Below are 26121 nucleotides of genomic sequence, written 5' to 3' on the forward strand. Positions count from 1 at the left end.
GTCACATAAACACAGCTAGTCGTCAATTGACAACTTGACGACCACTTTTTCGAACACTGTCTAGATCTGTTATCTACCTGAACTTACTCAAACTGTAATACTTATTATACTTCATTATCGTTATCATGTACTGCTATACTACTCCACATTTGGAATGAAAGTCTTCATAGTCAGACAAATTAGAATATATAGTCTGGCTCCATCATCAGACAACTAAAGCCATGCATATGCATGCAGTCTTAAATTTAAATTTTGCATCTATAATATGGCTGCTTTTACGGATTCCAAGGTTCTAAATCGAGTTGTTCTAACTGTTCTTTAATTAATGCTAAATATAAGAACCGCCAAGAAATGCATGTACTTTGTAAATTGGCATCGAAGGAAGCTCTAACTTTTAGAGTCCTTAGAAATAATTTTACCTCTTGGCCATGGAAGCGCCCAGCTGTACATATGTACGTGTAGACCATGTAGAGTGGCTAGAACATTTTACCGTATTCACGGCAGTGGCAGACCACACTTGCACCAAAATTAAAATTGCAGTGCACGCTGCATTCCGTTTCTGGCCCTGATTTTGCTATTCCAGACGGTAATTTGATTGTCACGTGCCCGCGAAGCGTGGGTGCGGACCAGAGATTTGCAGCTCGTTCTTGCTTTACAGAGTGCTTGTTCATGTACCGCTTTCTTCGCCCGCTTCGATGGTTGCAGAATCAACTCCATGGTTTGTCTCTGCCACTGACGTGTCGTCGTCTAGCTGTACAACGTGAGGCTGAGGTGTACGGGTCGACTAGCGAAAACTGGCAGAAGATTCGCGGTCTAGAAATGATGAGTTTGTTAGACTTGAGGAACGGACAGCGCGTGCTGGATCTGGGCTGCGGAACTGGCGAACTGACCGTAGAGTTGGCCAGGAGAGTGGGTCACAGGGGGCGTGTCATCGGTCTTGATCTAAACAAAGGCAGAATTGAAGTGGCGCAGAGAAAATTCGGAGACTGTGGCAACATAGACTTTGTGGCTGGAACTAACGATGCAGTAGAAAAATACCAACTGTTAGATCGCATATTTTGTAGCTTTGTGATCTACTGGATCGAAGATCAGAGAAAGTGTTTTCAGCAGTTGTTCGAAGCACTCCGACCTGGAGGATTGTTTGGAATTATAGGAGTTACGGCGTCGCCACTATTCTTTCACAAATTGACTAAGATTATGGCTGGTGCCAGTGCCGAACTCAATGAACTGATGGGCTGGCACTTTCGGACAGAAGAAGGATGGATTGGTCTTGCTAACGAGACAGGCTTCAGGGTGTTAAGCAGTGACCAGTATGTTGCCTACAACATTCATCCTTCTGTTGAACATCTGCTGCTGTGGTGGGAGGCAACAACATCTGGGAAGTGTTTGGTTGAGAAAGTTGTTGATGAAGAGCTCGACGACTTGCTTGACGAGTTTGAATACAGCAGGAATGGATGTATAGATGTTAGAGAGAATATAATTAGGATTGTCATGCAGAAACCGTAGTATAAATTTTTGAAGTAATCATTGAAACTTATGTTGTAATATTTTGAGTTATTATATAAAGGTACATGTACTTTAAATTGCTAAGGAGTTAGAGTGGGTTCTCATTGTTGTTGTTGTTGTGTTCTTTTTGTTTTTGTCCTTTTCTTGTTGTCTGTGGTGGTGGTGGTGGTGGTGGTGGTAGTGTGTGTGTGTGTGTGTGTGTGTGTGTGTGTGTGTGTGTGTGTGTGTGTGTGTGTGTGTGTGTGTGTACACTTGTACCGACACTTTCAATCTCTACTTTAATTTGGTTATTTTAGAATGGAAGAAACAATGTCAAAATACAAGTGTTGAAGTACTATAAATGTAATGGTGATTAATACTATCTAAATGTAATGGTAAATGAAGACATTATGATCCAACAAAATTAACCGAAAGTGATTTGCTACATGTCCTACATACGTGTATTATTACACATACATATTGTATCTCCAACATCTCACTACATGAATAGAGCAAAATGCACCTATTTACATGCACTCAAGTGAAAACTTCAAATCTCATGTTTGTCATAAAAAGCCATTTTGCTGTATCTGGTGACCGACCATCTCTCACTTGTTTCGAGTTGATTTCCATGCGTCGAAGCTCCACAGAATGACATGCGTGTTTGTATCAATAATAAATTGTGAGTTATTATGTAGATGGCCTAACACCAAGTGTTGACGGTGAACGTTAAAGTGAGGACATCCACACTTCACACTGTCTGCTGATTGAATCAAGTGGATGGTAGTGGGATATTGCAATCGAAGGCCATAGTAACTGTTGATCACTCGAGCTGTGACAACCAGGGAATTGTCTTGTTGCTCGTTGATAGAAAGTATAAGCACTCTCAAACCTCACACAAGAAAATATATGCACACGTACACACACACACACACACACACACACACACACACACACACACACACACACACACACACACACACACACACACACACACACACACTGCAGCTTACTGTAATCGTAGTCAGAAAGTGAGTATTCAAACGGCCGTCTTTCACATTCATTGCATTCGTCCTCTCTTCGTTGCTGCAACTGAGTGACCAGAGTTGGATCTGGGTTGTTTATTTCAACATTTACGTCCCCAATCTTACAATCTCCAACTGCAGCTGCAGGTAAAGGATGAACACCCACGGGACGACTGCGACGAATATTACACAATTCAGGACTCACTCTCCTGTATTAACATCCATTCGCACACACAATAATTAATTAATATTTTATACAACAACCCAATAAAACATCTGTTGTTACTCATATGGATCCACAATTTGGTATAGAGTTCCATCTGGTCGCTTAGGAAGTGCACGTGGCACGGCGAGAAGATATAGCTCACCTAACCATACAAACCACACACTCACTCTATACACAGGTGACACCCTAAATATTTTAATTATTTTATTAATTTTAAGTGCTGTGTCTTTGTGTAGTTAATTGCCTACAATGAAAACCATACTCTGCAAAGTATAACGATATTATTATCTAATAGTACATTATATTATAATTTAAATTATTTAATTATCATTTCTGTATTGTTATTTGTTGTTGTTTCTGCTATTATATTATTATCTAATATTACATTATATTATATTATATTATTTAATTATCATTTCTGTATTGTTATTTGTTGTTGTTTATGTTATTATATTATTACATACTCAACCAGATCAGTTTTAAAATCTCAAATATTGTTTGTTTATTTACTTATTTATCTATTTATTATTTTTTATTTTATATTTATTTAGATATTTATCTATTTATTTACTTATTTACTTACTTTTTAATTTTTTTACATATTTACCTATTTATTTATTTATTTATGTTGTTGTTGTTATTGTGTTGGTATTTACCATCTTCGTCTTCTCCAAATGAAAGTATTGCCTTTGGTATCTTTGATGTTAATCCACCGTGGCAAACTGTTTGATCTGCAATACATAACTCTTCCGTCTTCCATTCGCCATTTGTAGCCGCTTCTGTCATTGTGAATAATCTCCTGCGACACACAAGTAGCATACACACACACACACACGCACGCACGCACGCATGCACGCACACACGCACGCACGCATGCACGCACGCACACATGCACGCACGCATGCACGCACGCACGCACGCACGCATGCACACACACACACACACACACACACACACACACACACACACCACAGACACACACACACACACACACACACACACACACACACACACACACACACACACACACACACACACACACACATACACACACACACACCACAGACAGACAAACAGATGGACAGATAGACAGGAGAGGGAAACTGCAAGCACGTCATCTCTGCCCATGACCTACCCTGTAGAATAATCTCCAAAAATATAATTTCCTCTCAACGATGGAAATGAACAGCCTCGATATACATAACCTCCAGTAACAGACCTGCCAATATTGTGAGAATAAGCAAATATAGGCAGTTTCTCATCGTCTGCAAAACACAATAAAATAATGATATACGTAAATCAAATAAATGGGATGAAGCCTGACCAATGTTAGAGCATTGTGACCGTTTGTAGCAAGTGTTCCCTTCTTTTCCCCTCCAACCGTAGTTTCCACCTTTCTCTATAATGTCAACTTCTTCAAACCGATTTTGACCGACATCACCGCAAAACAGTCGTCCACGACCCGAACCTGACCAACACGTGCATGACTAACAATTAACGTGCAGAATTTATTGTGGACGATGTATATTCTAGAATGTTCATGCACCTGTCTGTCTATCTTGTCTGTCTGTCAATACATACATTTTCCATTTAAATCAAACATATTTACATCATGAGCAACTAAAAGAGAAACGTTCACAGCAACACTAATACAACAGGACTATTACAGTCCTAAAGCATGCATTCAAAATTACACTTAGTAGACTACATTTTGACGATCTAATCTGTCTGTCTGTCTACCTGTCTGTCTGTCTGTCATTATCATATATTTATAGACATTTCGTTTCAGTTGTAGTGTTTCAAGTTTATTGCAGAAATGTGCATTAGTTTGATCTAAGAAATCACTAGTGCAAGAAAGCTAATGTGGGAAGACCTGTCAGTCTGTCTGACATCTCTGTCTGTCTGTCTGTCTGTCTGTCTGTCTGTCTGTCTGTCTGTCTGTCTGTCTGTCTGTCTGTAACTATACTTGTTCACCACAAAGTGACTGTCTACTACTATCAATACCTCTTGCCAGTCTGATTTTGTTTCATTGTCATCTTAGTTGATTCTATTGTATGTGTTTTCTTGCCTGTTATTGCATCTCCTCGATCAAACGAGCATCTCCATGGATTTCTCAGTCCATAACTAAATATCTCCGCTCTTACACTGTTTACACCAACAAACGGATTGCAGCTTGGCACCGAATACGCATGTGAACTGTTGTAGTGATCGACATCAATACGAAGCACAGAACCAAGCAGAGAGCTTCTACAATGTATCAATTACAGTCACATAACTCATTTATATTTTATCTAATTGACAGCAACGTAGAAAGATTTTGAAAGAAGGGAACCACACTACACACATGCTCACAAATGCACACACACACACACACACACACACACACACACACACACACACACACACACACACACGCACGCACGCACGCGCTTCCACCTCATGCACAAGATCCTTCACTGAGAGAGACGTTTGAGGCCCTTATCCCCTTTCCATGCTAGTGTAACACATAAGAAAGACTGCACCTGTTTTGTCCGTTTCCTATCTCACCATGAGGATCACCGGCTGATCCTCCATCTCCTAGAAAAACATAGAGAAATCCATCGTCTCCAAACAGCAGCTGTCCTCCATTGTGATTCCAGCTTGGTTGATCAATTGACATCACAATTCGCTCACTATTCCTGTCTGCAACATTCTGATCAACAGAAGAGACCCGGAACTCTGAAACCCTACTGACAAGAACAGCATCCCCCTTTCTATAAATCCACATCATGTAGTAGACAAAGAAACGTCCATTTGTTTTGTATTTCGGATGAAATGCAATGCCCAACAATCCACGTTCATCACCTCGAACCGACACGTCAACTACACTAGAGGAAATATTAAGAAATGGCTTATCCAGCAGCCTCTTATTCAACAAGATGTGAATCACACCAATCTGCTCAATTATAAAAAGCCTTTTCGATCCATCTCCGGGCGATACAGCAGCCAGTGGGTTTCTCAACTCACTAACAATAGGCTTCAAGCACACACACACATCACTCGTTGGGAATATTGTTTCCGGCTTGCGTCTCTCATATTTGGCCGCGTCTTCTTCAAACGGATAGCAATAGGATGCATCATTTGATCTCTGCACATTGTCACAATAATCACTCACATTTGAAGGGAAATCATCACCCAATAGTTGCAGTAAGAAATCACTTGTAGTCGAGCAATAATTGAAGAATTTATTACAATATAAAGAACACATTCCTGGTAACCGATGTAGAAGAGAGATGTTGCTTATTTTGTGTAGATCTCCACGGTCATAAAGATGTTGTGACCAGGGAGAGCATTGAGAGCACACAAGATCTCGCAAATGGCCATAGCAAGTCTCGATGGGTTGATCTCTAAGAACGGTAATATTCTTCACTCTTAACGTCTCTTCTATGTTCCATCTCAGTGCTGCATCATCACTTGTAGTGCAGCATGCAAGTGACGAATGACGGTAACAAAATGACAAAGGATTTTGAGGAGAAAATGGGGGAAGAAAGTCGAGACACTGAGGATGGGATGAAATAACACCAAACAAAGACCAGATAATAAACAATGACCATCTCTTCATCTTGCATACAAAACAAGACCCTACTAATGCAACTGTTAGACTACAAAGAGAAGAGTGTTACTATGACGTAATGCTATACATATGTAGCATGATACTCACGTGAATAACACTCCATGGTTCATTAACTTACACCAACACAAAGTGCAACCAGTGTACATGCGTAGGAGGACACCTGGTTAATAGTTTGCTATTTAAGAATTGTTGCAATTTCTCTTGTCCGTGGAACTACAGCAACATTGTGCTGCTATTTCACGGCGGAACGACGTTCGATGCTCATAGATGTGTCGTGTGCACGTGGAGTGAAACAGGAAGATTGCTAAACGGATTGATGAGAATGCCACAAAGGCCCCTATGCAGAAGTAGAGCTGTGTGAATATTATGCTAAACAGGCCTGGATGCTAACATGTTGCAGCTATTCCAAGCAATTTATCGGCCTAATCATTCCCTCAATGGTACACTTCACATGCACACAGTACAAAGACTACAAAGACAAACAATTACACAGAGAGAATGACAATGTGTGTGGGAAGAGATGGGTGGGTGGATGGGTGGTGGAGGTGTGTATGAAAGGGAGAAAGCACAAACAGACAAGGACACTGGCAGACAGAAAACAAATGAATATTATAGATAAACAGGCAAACAAACACACAAACAGAGACATACAGACAAACACACAAGCAGACAAGCAAACAGACAGAGACAGGCAAACAGACAGAAAGGCAGACAAGCAAACAGCCACACAAACGAACAGACAGACAGACAGACACACAGACAGACAGACAGACAGACAGACAGACAGATGAAGTCGGAAGACTAAATGCAGCGGAGTTTATCGACTTCTGGAGCAAACGCTTTTCGGTCCAACACCAAAAGTGCAATACAAACGTCATCTCTAAGAAGTCATCTTCATTGACTGGAGTCAACAGAAGTGGCTTTTATGCCACTCAGTTCTTTAGCCACTAGCTGACACTGAGCTAGGGCTTTGCACATACTTTAGCTGCTTTTAGAGTTTCTAGAGTTTTTAGAGTTATTAGTTCCTTCAAGTTTTGTTTTGAATTTAGTTTAGTTCACAAACATTGATAGTAGTTGGACAGCATATATAGTTATTTGCATTGCGGAAATGTATCATAGATAAAATGTTCAAATAAATGTGATTGACAGACAGACAAACACACACACACACACACACACACACACACACACACACACACACACACACACACACACACACACACACACACACACACACACACACACACACACACACACACACACACACACACACAAATACAAGCAAATAAATAAACAATGAACAAGCAGATAGACAAACAGAGTGACCCACCAACAAACAAGGACCTACATTGACAAACAACAGAAAGGCACATGTCAACAAACTGTCAAGTCGTTCTACTATTTCATGTGTAGACCACATCTTATGCCTTCTTCACATGGCAAATGAATTACAATCCACACATCTCCATACTCAATGTGAAGATCACCTCCTGACCAACCCACCATCTCTAGACCTCCTACTAACCGCACAACAATTCAAGCACCTTTGACTGCAGAAAGCATGCATCAAAATTTGCCAGCTCAATGGATGAGACATAACTGAAGACAAATGGCACCTTCCATCGACTTTCTGTTGCAAGACAACTTCAAGCGTATAGAAGGAAGATTGTCCTAACACGAAGCGATCTGGAGAAAATCATCATACACTGCTAAAAAATCAAACTCTCCACAACAAACTTGTTGGTGTGCTCATTTACATTGAATATAATACGAGCTCTAACGTAAAACACGAGCATCAATGTAACATACAGACTATACAGTGACATCATCATGTACACATATTATTCTACGGCCACTCCCATTGGGTTGGAGGAGCTTTTCCTACTAGTGGTTCCCATGGCGCCCACTCTTTCATTTTTGACACTAAACTCAGCTCCACTTCTGCCTGAAATAGCAAGAAATATTTACTCAAGTCACGTGACTGTCACGATCAATGATGACATGTGACCTGCTCGATGATTTGTTCTATCTGTCCAGCATTTATCTTTGCTTCTATTCTCTCTACTGACTCTTCCTACACCGTGGCATAACATTTACACACTCACATATGATTCAAGCCACCATTTGTTCTCATCCCCGCCTGCATGTTGTTTTGGAACTGCTGCCATTTGACCATTATTGTGCATTAAGCGTGCGCAGATTCAGTTTTCCTTCTACAGTATCACGTATGTGGATTCTGAACTAAATTGGAATTGTATCTGCATCAGTAAGCTAGAGCTTCTTTGAAAAATGGGCCTCTAACATCATTAGTGTCTCCTGTCACTTATAGCCTACTGTAGTGCCTCTATTATTAATTAGAGTAGCTCTAATTAATAAATCAAAAGTACCTGTTGTTGAGCTAGGACAGTGTAATTTAGACAAAGTATCATATGCTGCACGTGCTCGCTTCCATTTGTGATGAATAATAGCATAACGGTAATCTCAGCCCGCCCACATGCATTGGAGGAATGCGAAACTAATATGGAACAAATGGTGACCAATAGAGAGTGTCTCACTTGTTCAGCAATCTTTAGTCTTTGCTTTATCGTTTCTTCCGTGTGTCGACGATAAGCTACGTCTGATGGAAGTCGAGTGAGTGCTGCCAGTGTTTTTTGATAAAGACCGATAAGAAGCTGCCACGTTAAACAGAGCAGTTAATCAAAATTAAATGGTGGTGAACAAACTGCCCTCGTGGAGGGCCTCACCTCTCGAGAATTATGAATAACCGCCAATCCAACAATACCAGTCGACTATACAACGAATATCAATCAGACAACTAAACGAAAACTAAGGAAAGTCAAACCTTCTTTAGTGCCATCAGTGACCAGACTCGACCAACGTCACACATTCTAGCACGTGATCAAGAAATGCGCTCATGGAGTTGCCAGGAGCTGAAGCCGTCAATCGGCGTACCGGACAGATGGAAGTGTTTACACCCAAGGTCAACAGGCAAAACAAGCTGGAATTAGATTTTGGATATGCACTCTTGTCTGGATTTCCCGAACAAATTCGTTTGATGAGGAAACTGAAGAGACATATTTTACAAGTGAGTATGGGCGCGAACCGTCGTCAGGAGACGTTGGTCTGCACGAGGTACGTACTGTTGTTTGTGATCTTCCATGTCTGAAAGTTTTGTCTGTATGTGGTAACACTCAATCCTATTGCTGTTTGATGAGCTAATGTCATGTCAACTGCCCAGCATTCTTGTGGTAGTGGAAAATGAGTGACTGTGGTTTGACACACTTTATGTTAACTTACAAGTTTCTTTGTCTGCATGGGAGCTGCAACAATGTGAAACTGCGCAGATTGAGTTTATCACGCAATGACGTACAGTCTTTCAAGTATTTTAACACAGGGGCGAAAGGAGAGTTAATTAATTAACAGTCTGGGATGATTTAGAAGAGCTGGATTTGTCATTCAACAGAAATCTCTACACGTTTGCATGTATTAGCAGGTCTCACCAAGTTGAGAGAGCTGAATTTGAGTGACTAGATGTAACGTACAGCAGCAACAATTACAAATGAGTGACCTCCATAATTTAGAGAGACTGTAATTGTCAGGAAACAAACTAGGAGTATTTCCCACATTTCCACATTTTCAGGAGATGCATTTACAAATATTGGATTTATGTGAGTTTGATTTAGCAGAGATACATATGGTCAGAGTTGATGTTATTTAACGTTTCCAATAAACTGGATCTTTTTAATAACGAGAGACTATGTCTTCCCAACAATAATGGAATGGACTGAACTTGAAGATATTGAATCTAATCTATTGTGGTATATCAAGTGTACCCAATAAAGGGAAAATAGACTAGAAGATACGAGTAATTTAGTCATATACGATATTTCCTTAGATGACACTAATTACATTGTTATTCTTTTTCAAGTGCCAAACAAATGCAAAATGGCAAATGGATAAGGAGCTGCCATTAGACATTTACACCTCAGTCAGATGGCTGGGTTCCTGTGTACTGCTATGGACCGGGTGCTCGTAGGAGCCCCGACTGCTACGCCAACTGTGGTGTGGGCACCTGAAGTCAAGTCGGGGAAGGGGCTTCTCATTTATACACCTGAGTCGAGAGAGGCAATTGTGTGTGAGTTTCTTGCCCAAGGAAATTATGATATAGCTCGCCATCACTGTGACTTGAACTTGCAACCTTGTATTGTCTCGGAGTACTCACTCTATAATATGACTCTCCAGCCAACTGTGCTATAGCACCACACAAGTGCCAAGCACATTGCTTTCTCTATCAATCATGTCCAGTCTGTTTGTTACTAAACAGTATGATATGTGCTTGTATTCAATGTGTGTAAGGCTTAGTAGGTTGTCGATGGGTACTTGTTCTCTCTCTTGTAACGTTTGCATGATGTTTTAACTAGCGATGGGTTTGGTGTAAAATGTCAAGTAATGTGGCCAGCATGTGTGTATTGAAGTGTGTCATTTATTTGAGGAGATGATGATTGAATGAAATGTTATTTGTTACTTGGTATTTGTCTCTAGTGATGAGACAGTTGTTTTGTTGTTCTTGTGAAAATCGATTTAATATCTGGCACATTTTGTAGTGGAACATGATCATCCAGCTATTGGGTTTACCTCCTCCTCCTTCTGTACTGCTTCCGTCTAAACGGACACACTAACCCTTCAGTGACCATTCCATGAAGCAAAGTACCAAAAGGGAATCCTCTTCCACGACTTTGTGGATGTTCTTGTGCAGGAAATTGACCCCGAGAGACTTGCAAAGTTCTCCGTGTGTAACACACACACACACACACACACACACACACACACACACACACACACACACACACACACACACACACACACACACACACACACACACACACACCTTGAAATCGGCCGTCATAACATGACAATACTGTCTTATCATACAGACGAGATAAGAAGCATGTAGGCTACCCTAGGGGAAAATTCTTGACGTTTGAAGTCCCCAGATCTAATAAAACTTGTACATGTTGAACAAACTATAGCATGTTGTCTAGATGTATCATAATAATTGTTTCTTTTCTGTTTTCTTTTCTCATGTTCTTTAGTAATCTGTTGTTTCTTCTTTGACTCAAATTTGCTGTACAACTGTCATATCAAGCCTTTATATCTTGAGCTGCCAATCTGTTTGCATATTGAGTTCCTTTAGGTCTCTGTGTATTCCATCTTTCCAGCATTAACTTCACACCGTGAAAAGGTCTTTTTGCTGGTAATCAATCAAAGAGAATACGTTTGGCATCCTAGACTTAGCTATTCTGCTAGTATGCCCCAAACACTGTAGACGTTCTTCTTCAGACTTCTTCAATAGTTCCTTCCATACCAAATTTGTCCCTCAACTGCGAAGAAGTGATCCTTTCTGCCATTTGTTGACTTCTGGTAACCCCAAGAATTGATCTCAAGCAACGGAACATCTCTATTTTCTGAGATGAGGCACATTCTCACATAGCAAGGTTCTAAGTGCTACAGCTTATAAAGACATTTCTGTGTCTACTGTCAACTTGTTTTGAAAAATTAACTCTTTCAATTTTCCAAAAGATCTACTAGCTGCTACACACACACACACACACACACACACACACACACACACACACACACACACACACACACACACACACACACACACACACACACACACACACACACTTACACATTACATTTGTCTGTTGTAAAATTATCTTTTATCAAGACTGTTTATATTGATGTTATCTGTTTGTGTTTCTCAATCGAATGTTGATCATTATTAACTACACTATATCTGTATTTCTATTTTATAACAGTTGTTGTTGTCTTATTTGTAGCAGTCGAGAAATTGAGGAAATATATTTGACGTTCACTTCTGTCACTTATCTTCCCAAGAAATTTGTCTTTAGTCCTAAACTTGAGGAATTGGATGTATCTGGATGTCCACTAGTGTCTCCATCCAGTAAATTGTATAAGACGCATCAGTTTATAAAAGAATATTTGGATGAGCAGTAAAGGGTGGGTAGAGTACGATGTGGCAGAATAAAGATTCTAGTGATGGGAATTACAATGGCAGGAAAAACGAGCATCTTTGAAGTACTGTAGAGTGGTAACCCATTTCTGGTAGAACTTGATGAGAGAACTATAGGTGTGGAAGAAAAAGTGATGAAGCTGGATGATAGAATAGAATGCAAAGTGCCGGACTGTGCTGGCCATACAGCATACATGCTAGCCAACCAGCTGATATCAGTTCACTGCACACTGTTTTCGTTCCAATACGTGTATATGAAAATTAGACTGACCATGCACTCCTTTGTTTGCAGCTGCACTCGTCACTATTACCTTTTCTTCAGTAGTTATTCGCTGTGATTCAAAAAGATGAAGAAGGCGTTCTGTGTACGTTCTTCTACTACAAAAAGTCTCTTCTCAATTGATCTGAACAGTTTGCATCAAGTAGAAACTGCAGCTGGAAGTTACAGTGGAGAGATGTTAAAACACATGCAAACAATAGAACAAGGTAAACTGCAAATACGATTAAATAAAATTGTTTTGCTGACACACGTAGAGAGAGTGTGTTTATATGTGTTTTGTGTTTATTTAGTGTGTTCTAGTGTAAAGGAAGGTATTCCTCTCTCTCAAGTTGTTTCACCCAAAAGTGGAAGTTCAGTGGATCAAATTGACCTCAACAGATAGCATCAGATAGCATCAGATATAGGAAAGTGGTGGCCTAAACTAACACTTCAACAAGTATTATTGGTACTGACCAGTCCACTGTGTCAGAGCTGTATGAAAAAGATTCTGATTCGAGGTTTTACCCCTGCAGCAGCACCTCCATATATTGCGTGAGTGGCAAGAGTCGAGAAAGAATGAGTTTAGGGTATGTGTGAATTGTATGATGCTCTAATCCACAACAGCATTTGAGTGATATCATGTCACCAGATGCAGCATCTGGGTTAGAAAAATTTAAAGAGACAGCTGCAAGTGGTGAGATAAGTGCAGCTGACTCTGACATAGTCACTTCACTCATCACAGAGAAACTAGCCAAACACATTGGAAACATTGGCACCTCAGTGTGTCAGTTGAAGTGCTGAGGGAATGTGACCAACCACTGTACACATTGAAAGAAAAATTGCATGTAGTTTGTCAGCTTGGACAGATAAGAACAAACAAGCTACAGTTGAGCAGTTGCTCTGTGCTTGTGAGCTGAAGTATGTGGCATAGTGGAATGGTGATACACCACACTAAATGAATTCTATTTCTGTATAAGAGCATGTCTGGTTTCTAAGATGTTTGTCATCATATTGTACCTTGAATAGAAATTTAATTCACAACACCGAATGAATTCAGTTACGCAGGAGAATGTGTATCATTTGTTGTTTACTTAATTAATAAACGTGTTATAATTGATGCCAGGAATATGTTTGGATGATAAATAGAGCGCCGCGCTAGCTTGTTATGAAGTCTGTCACTGCATGCATTCTTGGAAATCAGCAAGTACTGGATCAAGAGAATTGAGCATTTCTCTGCAACTGTGGAGAATGAGCTCTGGTCTAGAAGCATGAGCAAGCACTGGCAAATCTACTGTGGAAGAGAGGTAAGATGAATATATGCGTTGCACTGATGCACTAAGTAAATGCTTGTCTACATCTGTAGCATTGTATATGAGACAATGCCAATGACGCAGTCAAACACTCTATTATTGACACACACACACACACACACACACACACACACACACACACACACACACACACACACACACACACGTGATGTTGATATTTCAAGACACGTTTCATATCTGTGTGTGTATGTAGTAGGTACAGCTTCTATAGCTTGACAGGGAAGGTAGGTTTCAAGGTCTATTGCCCTCACCAATAGATACATCACGCACTCACTCGAACTATCTCATTTAGTGAGACCGTGCTGTGCCACTTTTCTGTCCTTTTTAGTTCCTAACAGTTTGCTTCTGGTATTTCATGCTAATTTGTCTAGTTTTATAGAGACCTGGCTCTAGATTGCTAAATAAGCACAAGTATACCCATTAATTAATTAATTAATTAATTGTTTAGTTCATTAGTTTTCTGTACCAATTCTGTGGCCTTTAATCTGCATGTGGCTGCACTTTGATTGAACTGTGCAATAATGCTCTCAACTTGAGCTTGCTTCATGCTCATGGAGATGTACAGTACTCATGTTATGGCCTCTTCAAATCTGGTTGCTAATGAACTGGCTCTTTCTGCTGCTTCTTCTAGAACATTGGCTCTTCTAAGCCGAGGTGTATATCCATTAAATTCTGCTGATATTGATAACTCAGCGCAGTCAGTAGTTATCTTGCTGCATTCATGCAGTTACTAGAACTCTATGTCTACCTCTTGTGCAGTTCGAATATAATAGAATCCCTCTGCCAATGTGAAGTGCCGGCATCACAATTAATTAACCTTCAAAAGGCATAAAATATGTTGTAATGATTATCATATTAAAGATAGAAATTATTGCTTTCTAATACAATCAATTGGAATTGAAAGAAATGGTCTGGTGACATTGTTGAATTGTTTAGCTTTTTTCAAATCATTGCCTGCACTCACAAAGTTATTGTAGTCTTTCTGCAAGGTAGCTAGGCTTCTGGTTTCTAATATACTGATCAGTTCTTTTGTCATTTGTTCTGTAGAAATGCTGCAGTATAAGCAGAGGTGACATCCTAAATGTGCCATGTATATATAGCATTATTTCAGTTGTCTTTGCTCATAATTTCTTGAGGCTCCCGACAGACGATACAGTTTACACAGGAAATCATAGTTTCCAAACAGATAATTTGACTTGTTGCTGCAGTGAACAATAAGTTATAGAAATTTTATCATCTCAATAGATATAAACTAGGAGTATACTTTTTAGACGTTACCGGTATTGTCCATCTTGAATGCTAATGATATTCTCTCTAGACCTGTCCAGTCCAATATGAAGGTGGATAATATAGGCGCCATGCAGCCTCAAAACAGTAGAAAAAAAGTGTTCTTTATGGAATTCGGAGACTCTACATTTGATATTTGGAACGACATTTTGAATGATTTTCCACCCTTGTCATAAAAAGTTTGGGCACACTTCGTTTAGTGAAATACCTCCATCATGCCAGGTGAGTTGTTGACAGTTGTGCACTAAATATAGATAGTACTAAAACAGATTACACATAGCAAAATATAATGTATCTATTATCTGTCTAAAGCCCTATCCACACTAAACCAGAATGGATCGCAATTGGATCCAGCTGATCGAGATTTGATCGGGATAGCGAGCGTCCACACTGGACTTTGAAAACGATACATTCGCCTCGTTTTCGGTATCAGGTGACTGATGACCGACCTGTACATGTGGGTTCCTTGCTTGTAGAAAGCCTTGATACAGTGACTTAAAGTGAGCGAGAACAAAGACGAGTGAGGAGGGCTACATGTTCCGAACAAGCGTGGAGTACGTGGAGGTACCTACCGCCTACTATTTCTAATTAGATTCAACCAATCACAATTAGTGAATAAGTGCAATATCCGGTGTTCAATGTTGCAATAATGCACGCGCACGCGATGACGCTAGGATAATAGACCTTTTCACAGGGCGTGGCACCAACAACGTCATCACCTACCGCGGCGTCAATTTGGTTCGCTTTTGATGCATTGGCGTTTGCTAACCGCGTGAGTCTAGAGCCAAAGCAACAATTTTTCTTTTCGAACTTTAATCGGTGCGTATAGCGATGCATCGAATTAGGTGAGGCCTCATTAAGACTCGGCTCTTGTGTGTTTTGCGTGTTTTACGGTGATGAACAAACTCTTTCTGATCTCTTTCGTGACTCTACCGCGTCATTTTGAGTGATGATTTAACATTGAGACTTGACAGACGTCAAATGCAGGTACAAACGTGCGTGCGTAATCTATGATGCGTGCTCTGTGTGGTACGCACTTACCAAATGGTTTGGTTTGTACCTCCTGAATACTTCCTAGAAAGTGCATCGTTTAGGGAATGTCTGACGTGAAGAGGAAGTCTTTAGACAAGTCTGGAGGTACTGAGAGGTAAGAAGAGATGCATGATTTCATCATGAGGTAATGTCCTCAGCTGTGGCTGTCATATAGATAAACCAGTCACTCAGTGTTGCTGTACTGTGTTTTATTTTTTGGAGTGTGTAATTGCCGTTCTATCATGGTTATTTGCTGTGTTCCTGGATGTACCAATGTATCTGCCAAGGGGAAATATTTGAAGTTTTTCAGATTTCCTTCAAATGAAGAGGAACGTCAGAAGTGGTTAGAACAATTAGGACTTGATGATGTCTCGACCAATGCCAGGGTATGTGGTAGGCATTTTGCTCGTGGAACCAAATCAACAACAGGAGTAATACCAACGTTGTCCAAGACAAAGCCACCTTTTTCTGTTGCTGCAATAAAGCGATCCAGAGTTAGAGCTTCTTTTACATGGTCACCATCAAAACAAACTCCTCCTTTGAAAAGGCTTGCTGCAAGAGTTATTTCAAGACCAAGAAGGCCTAAATCTTCTACTCCTAAGAAGAACGTTGCAGCATGCAGGCGGTCTCTAAGTCTTATTTCCCCAATACGGGAACATGAAGACAGAGATGTGGATGTTGCAGAAGACTTTGAAGACATGTTTCACAGTCTAAGTATTGATGTTGAGCCTCACTCTGACTGTGCATCGTGTTTTGAGCTGCAGGAGGAATTAAAGGAAAAAGAAAACTGTATCAAATTACTTGAAAAGGTCTATTGGGAAGTGGAATGGCCGAAAGGTGCACGGATTGGATTTCAATAACTTTGCGCGCGTTCTTATATTGTAATTAATTAAGACAATACATCTCTATATGCAACAGCAGAATCACAAGTCACAAATTAATCTGTTTGCCTGTTTGTCTGTCTGTCGGTCTGTCTGTCTATCTGTCTCTCTGTCTGTCTCTCTGTCTGTCTGTCTGTCTGTCTCTCTATCTGTCTGTCTGTCTGTTCCATTCGCAAAGTCCTCTCTTCTTTCTCTTCTTAGCAATTAAGGCTTGAGGTTGAGTCTGTTAGCTGTTCCAAGACATTACACCGAAGCACAACATCGTAAAACTCGAGCCAATGGTGGAATTGCTCCAATTCCATGAAACATAAGGTCTTCCAAAAACACCATGGATTGAAACCGAATCAGTCGTCACGGAAACAAGCAAACGCGGCACTACAAACTGGTCTTCCGGTTGGTTTTCTCCAATAAAACAGTGAGGCAATTTTGCGTATGACTTAATGAACGGGACTTTGAGAATATCTCCGCTATCTTCGAGCTCTGCCTTTTGCAAGTCCATGTTGGCCACTCCTCCATAGCTTTGCTTCGAGTCACAGTCGATCGACTTTTTATTCGTCGTGCCCCAAGTACAGGCCAAGAGCGATGCACCCATTAGCAGATTGCCGTCATAATCCCAGTTGACCACTGTCCAGTGTGATGGTAGACCAACGTATGGTATTGAAGCTGTTTTTGAATATTGACTGGAATTTGCACTCAAGTCTTGGTACTGCATGGCTCCAATGCAAAATACTGTAATTATATCGTTGCTTCCAGACCAATCATAATAGATCGAATCGTGGTATCTTGTAAGAAAAACTCCATTTGCAGATGGCATAGTTGGCACATAACTCTCAAAGTAATTATAAAACGAGTAAGCCATGCATAAAGGCGGTTTCCCGTAGGTAGTCGTAAACGGTATATACAACATTTCATAACCGTTTATGATCTCTATCTTAGCAAGAGATGGTTCCATATTTGCTACAGATCCATACGTACGTGGTAACTTATTATCAATTGTAACAGTACCCGCGATATCCCATCTAGCCAATAGTAGGAAACTGATACCCAGAGCCGCAGAAGAATCCGCAACTGGATCAATGAAGAGCCAAGCAGATGGTAGTGATACTCCCACATTAGTCGATTTGTCTTGCAATAGAAATCCGTGAGCAGGCATGGCAGCAAAACAATGAACGCTAACCCTGATATCGTAGGCGCTATTGGTGACAGTCCACCTTAAACCTCTATCGCTCTCTGTCCGCATTAGCGTCAGAGCAGCCTCAGTTGAAAATCCTCCCACGCCCAACAAGCGTGTCCCTGTAAGAAAGTGTTGAGTTATTCTACAGTACGGTGGTTCTGGAAATGGCGTCTTATATGGAATTGCCAAAAAGTAGCCATCAAAGAAGAAAAATTTGTTGTCGACGTCGAAGTTGGTAACGCCTCCGTAGCTCACATCGCTACTCTTGCAGTTGGCAAATGATTGACTGCTTGATATCCAGGTGCAAGTCATAAAAGTCATTCCCATGGGTTGATTGATCTCTTTGCGTGGATTTGTTACAAGCCAAGATGACTGCAGTGACAGTTCTTCCGCTGGAGCAAGTTGGCTGCAAAGTGCCAGAAGGACGGATCTAAAGAGACACTGTTGAACTCTCATAATGATCCACAGCACCGAGACTTCGCGTGTTACTACGGCCAGTAGCAACAGAAATGATAGGTGATGAGAATGTATTCCAAAAAAGTAATAGAGTGGGAACGCCTTTATATTATTACACGTATCGTCGAACCTTTCTTGCATGGTTAGTTCATGATTCCTGAATCTGGTCCACTTCCTTGGAGTACCAGACCAGCTACTGGGCTTCAAAACTGGCTGCAAGTACATTCCTTGTAGGTGCATCTACTCTTCGACACTGAATTCTGCCGACCGTGCCTTGCATGGATGGGTGACACCTCGGTTACGATCGCGTAAATTAAGTTGTGAGGTGTTTTCACATAAAATCTCGGACTACAGAAACTGTGATCAACAGACACATTTACCACAATTATGGCAATCTAGCACATGGCAGTAAAATGTACGTTGTTACCTCGAAAAACGTGAAAAGATATACTTTTATTAGAAATCGATCTTTTCTACATGTCCCTCTGTCTAGAGAGCTGTCTTCGTCATTGTAAACTCCAGTTTTCTAGCAGCCTTTGGTACATACTGTAGCGCGTTTTTTCGGTCCCGGCTAGTGGACAGCTGTAGCCGTACAACCGAGCCGCGAACTTCCACCTGTCTGTTGCTCGCTACCCAGCATTTTTGCACTACACATCTTTGCGGTTAGTGCATAGAGCGAGTTAGTTAATAATTAAGGATTGGCTTCAAGTTGCATTGAGCTTGCAAAAGAGCGAAATTCGAATGTCTTTAATTAAACACCAATAATACCTATAGACTTGTAAGCATGCATCTCTCTGTCATATATAGGCGAGTACACATCAGAGCGTCTACTTCACTATGTAATTACGGCTACAACTTGTCTTGATTTTTGTGACACGCCCTAAAAATAAGAGGAGGCCTTCGCCTCCTCTGCCTCATCTTGGCTAAGTTCCTATAGGAACGAGTCATACTACTGTGTTAGTAAATGTGTTGCAATACGTTTCAAAATTTTTCTCGTTTCGCGAATATTCGGAGTAGGGTAAGTGTTTCTAATTGTGGACACTTCCCGGTAATTTGAGTTACAGTCGCTGTTTCTCTGGTAACCTGCAACGTAGAGAGAGGGAAACATGTCCGATGTACGCACCAATGTCTAAGCTTTGGAACAATACCTGTACGACTAGAATCGCACAACGTGTGCTAGCGCACTAGCAAAATATACGGGATAACGTCTGTGAACAGCCCAAACGGGGGTATATCCTAATTGTGCACATTTTTTCTCCGCCATAGAAGCGACTGGGTCTGAGTAACAGCTGGACTAGATATCTGAATAGTTGCTTCACAAGCTGGTATTTTTGGGCCGCAATCAAAACCATGTTCTGTGGTGTATCACGACGATTTACCTGCGAAACTGCTAGCACCTACAAAGTTCCTCCCATCACATCCACGAATTCGAGGTATACGAATCGATCATTTATTGGATCATGAAAGTGCCCTGACGTTAGTTAAGCAATTATCGAGTATCTTGGTAAAGTTTTGAGCCTATAGCTACGTTGACTGTAACGTGCTAAAGATGCGCATTATGTGCATGGAGCGAACTTGTAATTCCAGTCCAGTAAAAACGTGAATATCTTCACTCATACTAGATCTAGACATCAGTATTCCACTGACAATCTAGCTGTTTTCACTGCTACTACATCTGGCCACAATAGGGTATGAAATGAGATCGAACAAAGTAGGCGGAATGTCAATATCACCGACATTCGTTATCCAGTCAGAAATTGACTGTCTTCACTACTACTAGATCAGACAACAGTAAGACACAAAATGAAAACCTACGAACTCACCTAGGAGAGATGGAAGGTCAAAACTACCTTGTCTGATATCAATAATCATCTTCACCAGCAACGCAAACAGATGCTAGAACCATAGTTTACAGTTCGTATGTTCATCAAAACATGATTGAGCGTCTCCTGCATTGTATCGTAGACAGACCACTTGGTTTCTGCAAAGTTTGAAAGGCACGACACCATTTTACACAGAGGTGATACACCACAGAACATGGTTTTGATTGCGGCCCAAAATACCAGCTTGTGAGGCAACCATTCAGGTATCTAGTCCAGCTGTTACTCAGGCTCGGTCGCTTTCTGTAACAGAGAAAAAATGTCCACAATTAGGATACACCCTGCGTCCAGGCTGTTTACAGACGTTATCCTGTATATTGTGCTAGTGCGCTAGCTGACGTTGTACGATTCTAGTCGTACAGGTACCGTTATGAAGCTCGTATACATTGGTGCGTATTTATCGGACATGTTTCCATGTCTCTTCGTGCAGGCTACCATAGAAAACAGCGATTGTAACTCAAATTACCGGGGAGTGTCCACAATTAGGTACACCTACCCTAGACTGGGTAATGCTCCGGAAACAGAGCGAAAGTTTTTGGCAATTACCTCGTCTCCAATTTAAATTAAATATTCAACGCAAGCAATCACCGTTGTACGTTGCTTGCACAGCCTATGCCTTACTCTACTGTGCATGCAGATTTCTTTATTCACCTCTATGAGTAGCGGCTAGAATCGGGCAACTTGTAAGCAAAAGTGGGCGGACCTCAACAGACACCCATGCATGCGCAGAGAAAGATACGCCACTTTTTGCAGATCTCTTTGCAGCACAGGACTCGCATCCAACACAAGGGCAGAACACAAGAGACAGACGACTGCTGCCATCTCATGCAGGTGAAATCCTCACTGCAGATGGATTTATAGAAAACTGAACGTTAAAAACGTACAGAAAAAGTCAAAGAAAGGAAAGCTAAAACTCGCTTCCCATCATGGAAGTCCAAGACAACGTGTGCAATGGGAGTGGTTGATTCAAGCGGTGCAGCAGTGACGAGAATGACTCCTTTTGTAGCAGTTACGGTCAATCGTACTACCAAGACTCGAAGAAAGATAAGGAAGGATGGATAGGTAGCGAAAAACCCGGCTGTAGCCATTGGTTCCACTTCGGGTGCGCCATGCTCGATGAGATGCCAGAACCTAGCAAATTCTGGAGCTGTCCAGACTGCATAGATGTTTAGGAGTCGCAAAAAAGCTTGCAAGCGTAGCTTCCAGTTCCGGTCCTGTTTACCGTAAATTATAGATCGTTGGCTTAGTGCGAAAGCGCCGCTGTCCACCACTAGAGATAGTAGCGTTAATATCAAATATCTTTAGTACGTCACATTCTAGTTGAATAATAATAATATCTCAACGAATGGATACAGACTGGAGAGTGAGCCTGCGTGAACACCAAGGGTCAAGGGTAAATTGCGTTTCTAAATGACGTTATCATAAGGCTTCTGAGCAGAGCCATTCTAATTTTAGATATATTGTATACTTCGAAATGTGTCCACGTGTACGCAAGTTTACCCTACAAAGAAAACGGGATTTAGCTAATTATATATATATATATATATATATATATATGTTTGTTTATTAGTTAATATATTTATTTATTATTTATTGTTTTTATTTCTTATTGTCGTGCTCTACCAGATCAATCTGGTTTGTAAAGTCTATTACAAGTACCGGAAGCGAACCCTGCTTCAGAAGTACATATACCATCACGGCTGTCTAGAAAGAAGACATGACTTTACCAAGGATCCGAGTAGATCCCAGAAGCACTGTTTTCTGTAAGTGCTGCAGGTTGTGATGACCTGGATTAATGGCCAGCCACCGTGCAATACCTGCATGCACTGTGCTCAAAGCTCCCAAGACTACCGGAACCACCAGTGTTTGACAATGCCACATGCGGCTTAGCTCCACTCGCAAGTCGCTGTACTTCGCCAACTTCTCAGCATGTTTCTTGCCAATGTTGCCATCAGCAGGACAGTTGATATCAATAAGAAGACAAGTGTTTGTCTTCCTATTTCTGAGACAGATGTCTGGACGATTGGCTTTGATCTTCCTGGCAGTGGGGATGGTGGTATCCCACATCATAGTAATGTCATCCGTCTCCACAAGCCTATCAGGATGATGCCGGTACCATCTGCTCTCCACTGGAACCCCAAAATGGCGACAAACATCCCAGTGAATGATGGAGGCCACCTGATTGTGTCGACCAGTGTAGTCCGTCGGTGCATTTGGTTTATTAACTTTGAATTTGTTTATTACTTATTAATTATTATTTATATTTGTTTATGTTTGTTTGTCTGGTGTCAGTTTGGCTGTTTTAGTTTGTGTGTTTGTTTATTTGTTTGCTTGCTTGTGTAGTTTGTCTGTTTTCTGATTATTTTCTTTTGTTTGTTTCCTAATCTTCTTGTGTGTCTGTTTGTTTGGTTGTTTGTGTGTTGACTGTTTATCATCAAACATGAAGGAAACTTTCATTGAATCTTGTAGTTCATACAGTAATGTTATGTATATATTACAAACACACGTACGTTGCATATGGTAGTTGTGATTTATACATTTAGCAAATTTATGCATTTCATACTTTATTCTGATTTAGTCTAACGTAGGATATGACACTACACGACACTAACATTGTAAACTAAGTCATGGCAAGACTACAAGATTTAAGCACTGTCCACACTTGCAACTGGATCGCAATCCGGTCGAGAGTTTCTAATTGCAATTTGATCTTGATAAATCCAATCAACATCAAGAGTTTTTAGAAACTCTCGATGTTGATTGAGTTTATCATGATCGGATCGCGATCCAGTTGCAAGTGTGGACAGTGCTTAAATCTTGTAGTCTTGCCATGACTTAGTTTACAATGTTAGTGTCGTGTCGTGTCATATCTTATGTTAGACTAAATCAGAATAAAGTATGAAATGCATAAATTTGGTAAATGTATAAATCACAACTACCATATGCAATGTACGTGTGTTTGTAATACATACCTACCATTACTGTGTGAACTACAAGATTCAATGAAAGTTTCCTTCATGTTTGATGATAAACAGCCAAATGGAATGGCTCGATATTACATTGTTAAATACATGCTGGCAGATGGAAGTGGAACTAAAACGGTTAAATCGAGTAAAAGGGCTTAGCCAGGTGATTAGCAACTTGCAAGAATCAACATATTATGATGTCACAATTCAAGCCTACACTGTTGGAGTTGGACCAGCAGCATCAATAAGAGTAGCAGCACATGCAATAAGTAAGTTGTTATCTAATTAGCAGATACACCAAGTTTGCTACTAGACTGTCTATGTACTGCTTGTTTTTGTATATCCAGCACCAACTCCACCTCAGCATGTGAGAAATTCAAGTGTGATGTCAAGTTCAGTTTCTATTCAGTGGGATTCTCCTGTTAACTCAAATGGCATCCTTCACTTTTATACAGTCAGTACATTCACGTTTAATTTATGCATTTGCTGTTTTATTCTTTCAAATTTTTTTATGTGTGTGTATAGGTTTACTATAGCACTGATGCTTTACAATATGACACGTCTCCTGACATTTCTGTTAGTCCAAATACATACATGCTGATGAATGTTAGTCCATACACGACATAGTCCATATACATGTCAGTTACAAACGATACCAACTTTAACTCAGACAGTTTGCCAAGCAACATTATTCAAGTGCAAACTCTTCGGTCTCCTCCACTTAAACCAGATAAACCATTAACTGTTAATACAAGACCATCAGCATCAACTATAACATGGTTGAGTGTTGATCAGAAGTCTTACGATAACGTCATTTAGAAACGCAATTTACCCTTGGCCCTTGGTGTTCACGCAGTCTCACTCTCCAGTCTGTAACTATTCGATGAGATAGTATTATTATTATTCAACTAGAATGTGACGTACTAAAGATATTTGATATTAACGCTACTATCTCTAGTGGTGGACAGCGGCGCTTTCGCACTAAGCCAACGATCTATAATTTACGGTAAACAGGACCGGAACTGGAAGCTACGCTTGCAAGCTTTTTTGCGACTCCTAAACATCTATGCAGTCTGGACAGCTCCAGAATTTGCTAGGTTCTGGCATCTCATCGAGCATGGCGCACCCGAAGTGGAACCAATGGCTACAGCCGGGTTTTTCGCTGCCTATCCATCCTTCCTTATCTTTCTTCGAGTCTTGGTAGTACGATTGACCGTAACTGCTACAAAAGGAGTCATTCTCGTCACTGCTGCACCGCTTGAATCAGCCACTCCCATTGCACACGTTGTCTTGGACTTCCATGATGGGAGGCGAGTTTTAGCTTTCCTTTCTTTGACTTTTTTTGTACGTTTTTAACGTTCAGTTTTCTATAAATCCATCTGCAGTGAGGATTTCACCTGCATGAGATGGCAGCAGTTGTCTGTCTCGTGTTCTGTCCTTGTGTTGGACTGTGCTGCAAAGAGATCTGCAAAAAAAGGGGCGTATCTTTCTCTGCGCATGGGTGTCTGTTGAGGTCCGCCCACTTTTGCTTACAAGTTGCCCGATTCTAGCCGCTACTCATAGAGGAGAAATCTGCACGGGTACAGTAGAGTAAGGCATAGGCTGTGCAAGCAACGTACAACGGTGATTGCTTGCGTTGAATATTTAATTTAAATTGGAGACGAGGTAATTGCCAAAAACTTTCGCTCTGTTTCCGGAGCATTACCCAGTCTAGGATAGGTGTACCTAATTGTGGACACTCCCCGGTAATTTGAGTTGCAGTCGCTATTTTCTCTGGTAGCCTGAACAAAGAGACATGGAAACATGTTCGATATACGCACCAATGTATACGAGCTTCGTAACGGTATCTGTACGACTAGAATCGCACAACGTCAGCTAGCGCACTAGCATAATATACAGGATAACGTCTGTAAACAGCCTCGACGCGGCGTGTATCCTAATTGTGCACATTTTTTCTCCGTTACAGAAAGCGACCGAGCCTGAGTAACAGCTGGACTAGATACCTGAATGGTTGCCTCACAAGCTGGTATTTTGGTCCGCAATCAAAACCATGTTCTGTGGTGTATCACCTCTGTGTAATATGGCGTCGTGCCTTTCAAACTTTGCAGAAACCAAGTGGTCTGTCTACGATACAATGCAGGAGACGATCAATCATGTTTTGATGAACGTACGAACTGTAAACTGTGGTTCTAGTATCTTTTTGCGTTGCTGGTGGAGATGATTATTGATATCAGACAAGGTAGTGTTGACCTTCCACCTATCTTAGGTGAGTTTGTAGATTTTTATTTTGTGTCTTACTGTTGCCTGATCTAGTAGCAGTGAAGACAGTCAAATTCTGACTGGATTACGAATGTCGGCGATATTGACATTCCGCCTACTTTGTTCGTTCTCATTTCGTACCCTATTGTGGCCAGATGTAGTAGCAGTGAAAACAGCTAGATTGTCAGTGGATTACTGATGTCTAGATCT

The 26121-nt window shown here is 40.8% G+C and overlaps 4 protein-coding genes and 1 long non-coding RNA gene across 8 annotated transcripts; 3 read left to right on the forward strand and 2 right to left on the reverse strand.

Annotated features, from left to right (window-relative positions):
- Positions 1–623: 623 nt before the first annotated feature.
- Positions 624–1637, forward strand: LOC134190058 (ubiquinone/menaquinone biosynthesis C-methyltransferase UbiE-like). Its single transcript, XM_062658475.1, has one exon. The coding sequence runs from the start codon at positions 670–672 to the stop codon at positions 1504–1506; it is 837 nt and encodes a 278-aa protein (XP_062514459.1). The 5' UTR covers positions 624–669; the 3' UTR covers positions 1507–1637.
- A 195-nt stretch (positions 1638–1832) lies between these two features.
- LOC134189636 (HHIP-like protein 2) lies at positions 1833–6439 on the reverse strand. Its single transcript, XM_062657978.1, has 8 exons — positions 5259–6439; positions 4805–4983; positions 4061–4204; positions 3872–4001; positions 3393–3535; positions 2797–2878; positions 2499–2719; positions 1833–2377 (listed from the first exon to the last, which is right to left on the reverse strand). Exons 1-8 carry the CDS (start codon positions 6335–6337, stop codon positions 2094–2096), a joined length of 2262 nt encoding a protein of 753 aa, XP_062513962.1. The 5' UTR covers positions 6338–6439; the 3' UTR covers positions 1833–2093.
- Positions 6440–8069: 1630 nt separating this feature from the next.
- On the reverse strand, positions 8070–9240 carry LOC134189637 (NADH dehydrogenase [ubiquinone] 1 alpha subcomplex subunit 5-like). 2 transcript variants are annotated; one of them, XM_062657980.1, is made up of 5 exons: positions 9192–9240; positions 9094–9138; positions 8905–9021; positions 8358–8423; positions 8070–8290 (listed from the first exon to the last, which is right to left on the reverse strand). In XM_062657980.1, exons 1-5 carry the CDS (start codon positions 9234–9236, stop codon positions 8279–8281), a joined length of 285 nt encoding a protein of 94 aa, XP_062513964.1. In that variant the 5' UTR covers positions 9237–9240; the 3' UTR covers positions 8070–8278. The 2 variants fall into 2 exon arrangements, with proteins under 2 accessions (XP_062513964.1, XP_062513963.1); XM_062657979.1 differs by having other exon boundaries at positions 8070–8294.
- Positions 9241–9279: 39 nt separating this feature from the next.
- On the forward strand, positions 9280–13752 carry LOC134189781 (uncharacterized). The gene is made up of 3 exons (XR_009971537.1): positions 9280–9481; positions 12193–12872; positions 12957–13752. It is a non-coding gene; the product is annotated as an uncharacterized LOC134189781 (long non-coding RNA).
- A 2198-nt stretch (positions 13753–15950) lies between these two features.
- On the forward strand, positions 15951–24292 carry LOC134189787 (neogenin-like). 3 transcript variants are annotated; one of them, XM_062658167.1, is made up of 4 exons: positions 15951–16410; positions 23768–23921; positions 24000–24106; positions 24178–24292. In XM_062658167.1, the coding sequence occupies exons 2-4, from the start codon at positions 23768–23770 to the stop codon at positions 24277–24279; spliced, it is 363 nt and encodes a 120-aa protein (XP_062514151.1). In that variant the 5' UTR covers positions 15951–16410; the 3' UTR covers positions 24280–24292. The 3 variants fall into 3 exon arrangements, with proteins under 3 accessions (XP_062514151.1, XP_062514150.1, XP_062514149.1); XM_062658166.1 differs by lacking the exons at positions 23768–23921; positions 24000–24106; positions 24178–24292 and adding exons at positions 16471–16638; positions 16693–17855; XM_062658165.1 differs by lacking the exons at positions 23768–23921; positions 24000–24106; positions 24178–24292 and adding an exon at positions 16471–17810.
- The last annotated feature ends 1829 nt before the right edge of the window (positions 24293–26121 follow it).

Source organism: Corticium candelabrum, chromosome 14 (genome assembly GCF_963422355.1).
Source record: "Corticium candelabrum chromosome 14, ooCorCand1.1, whole genome shotgun sequence".
NCBI lineage: Eukaryota > Metazoa > Porifera > Homoscleromorpha > Homosclerophorida > Plakinidae > Corticium > Corticium candelabrum.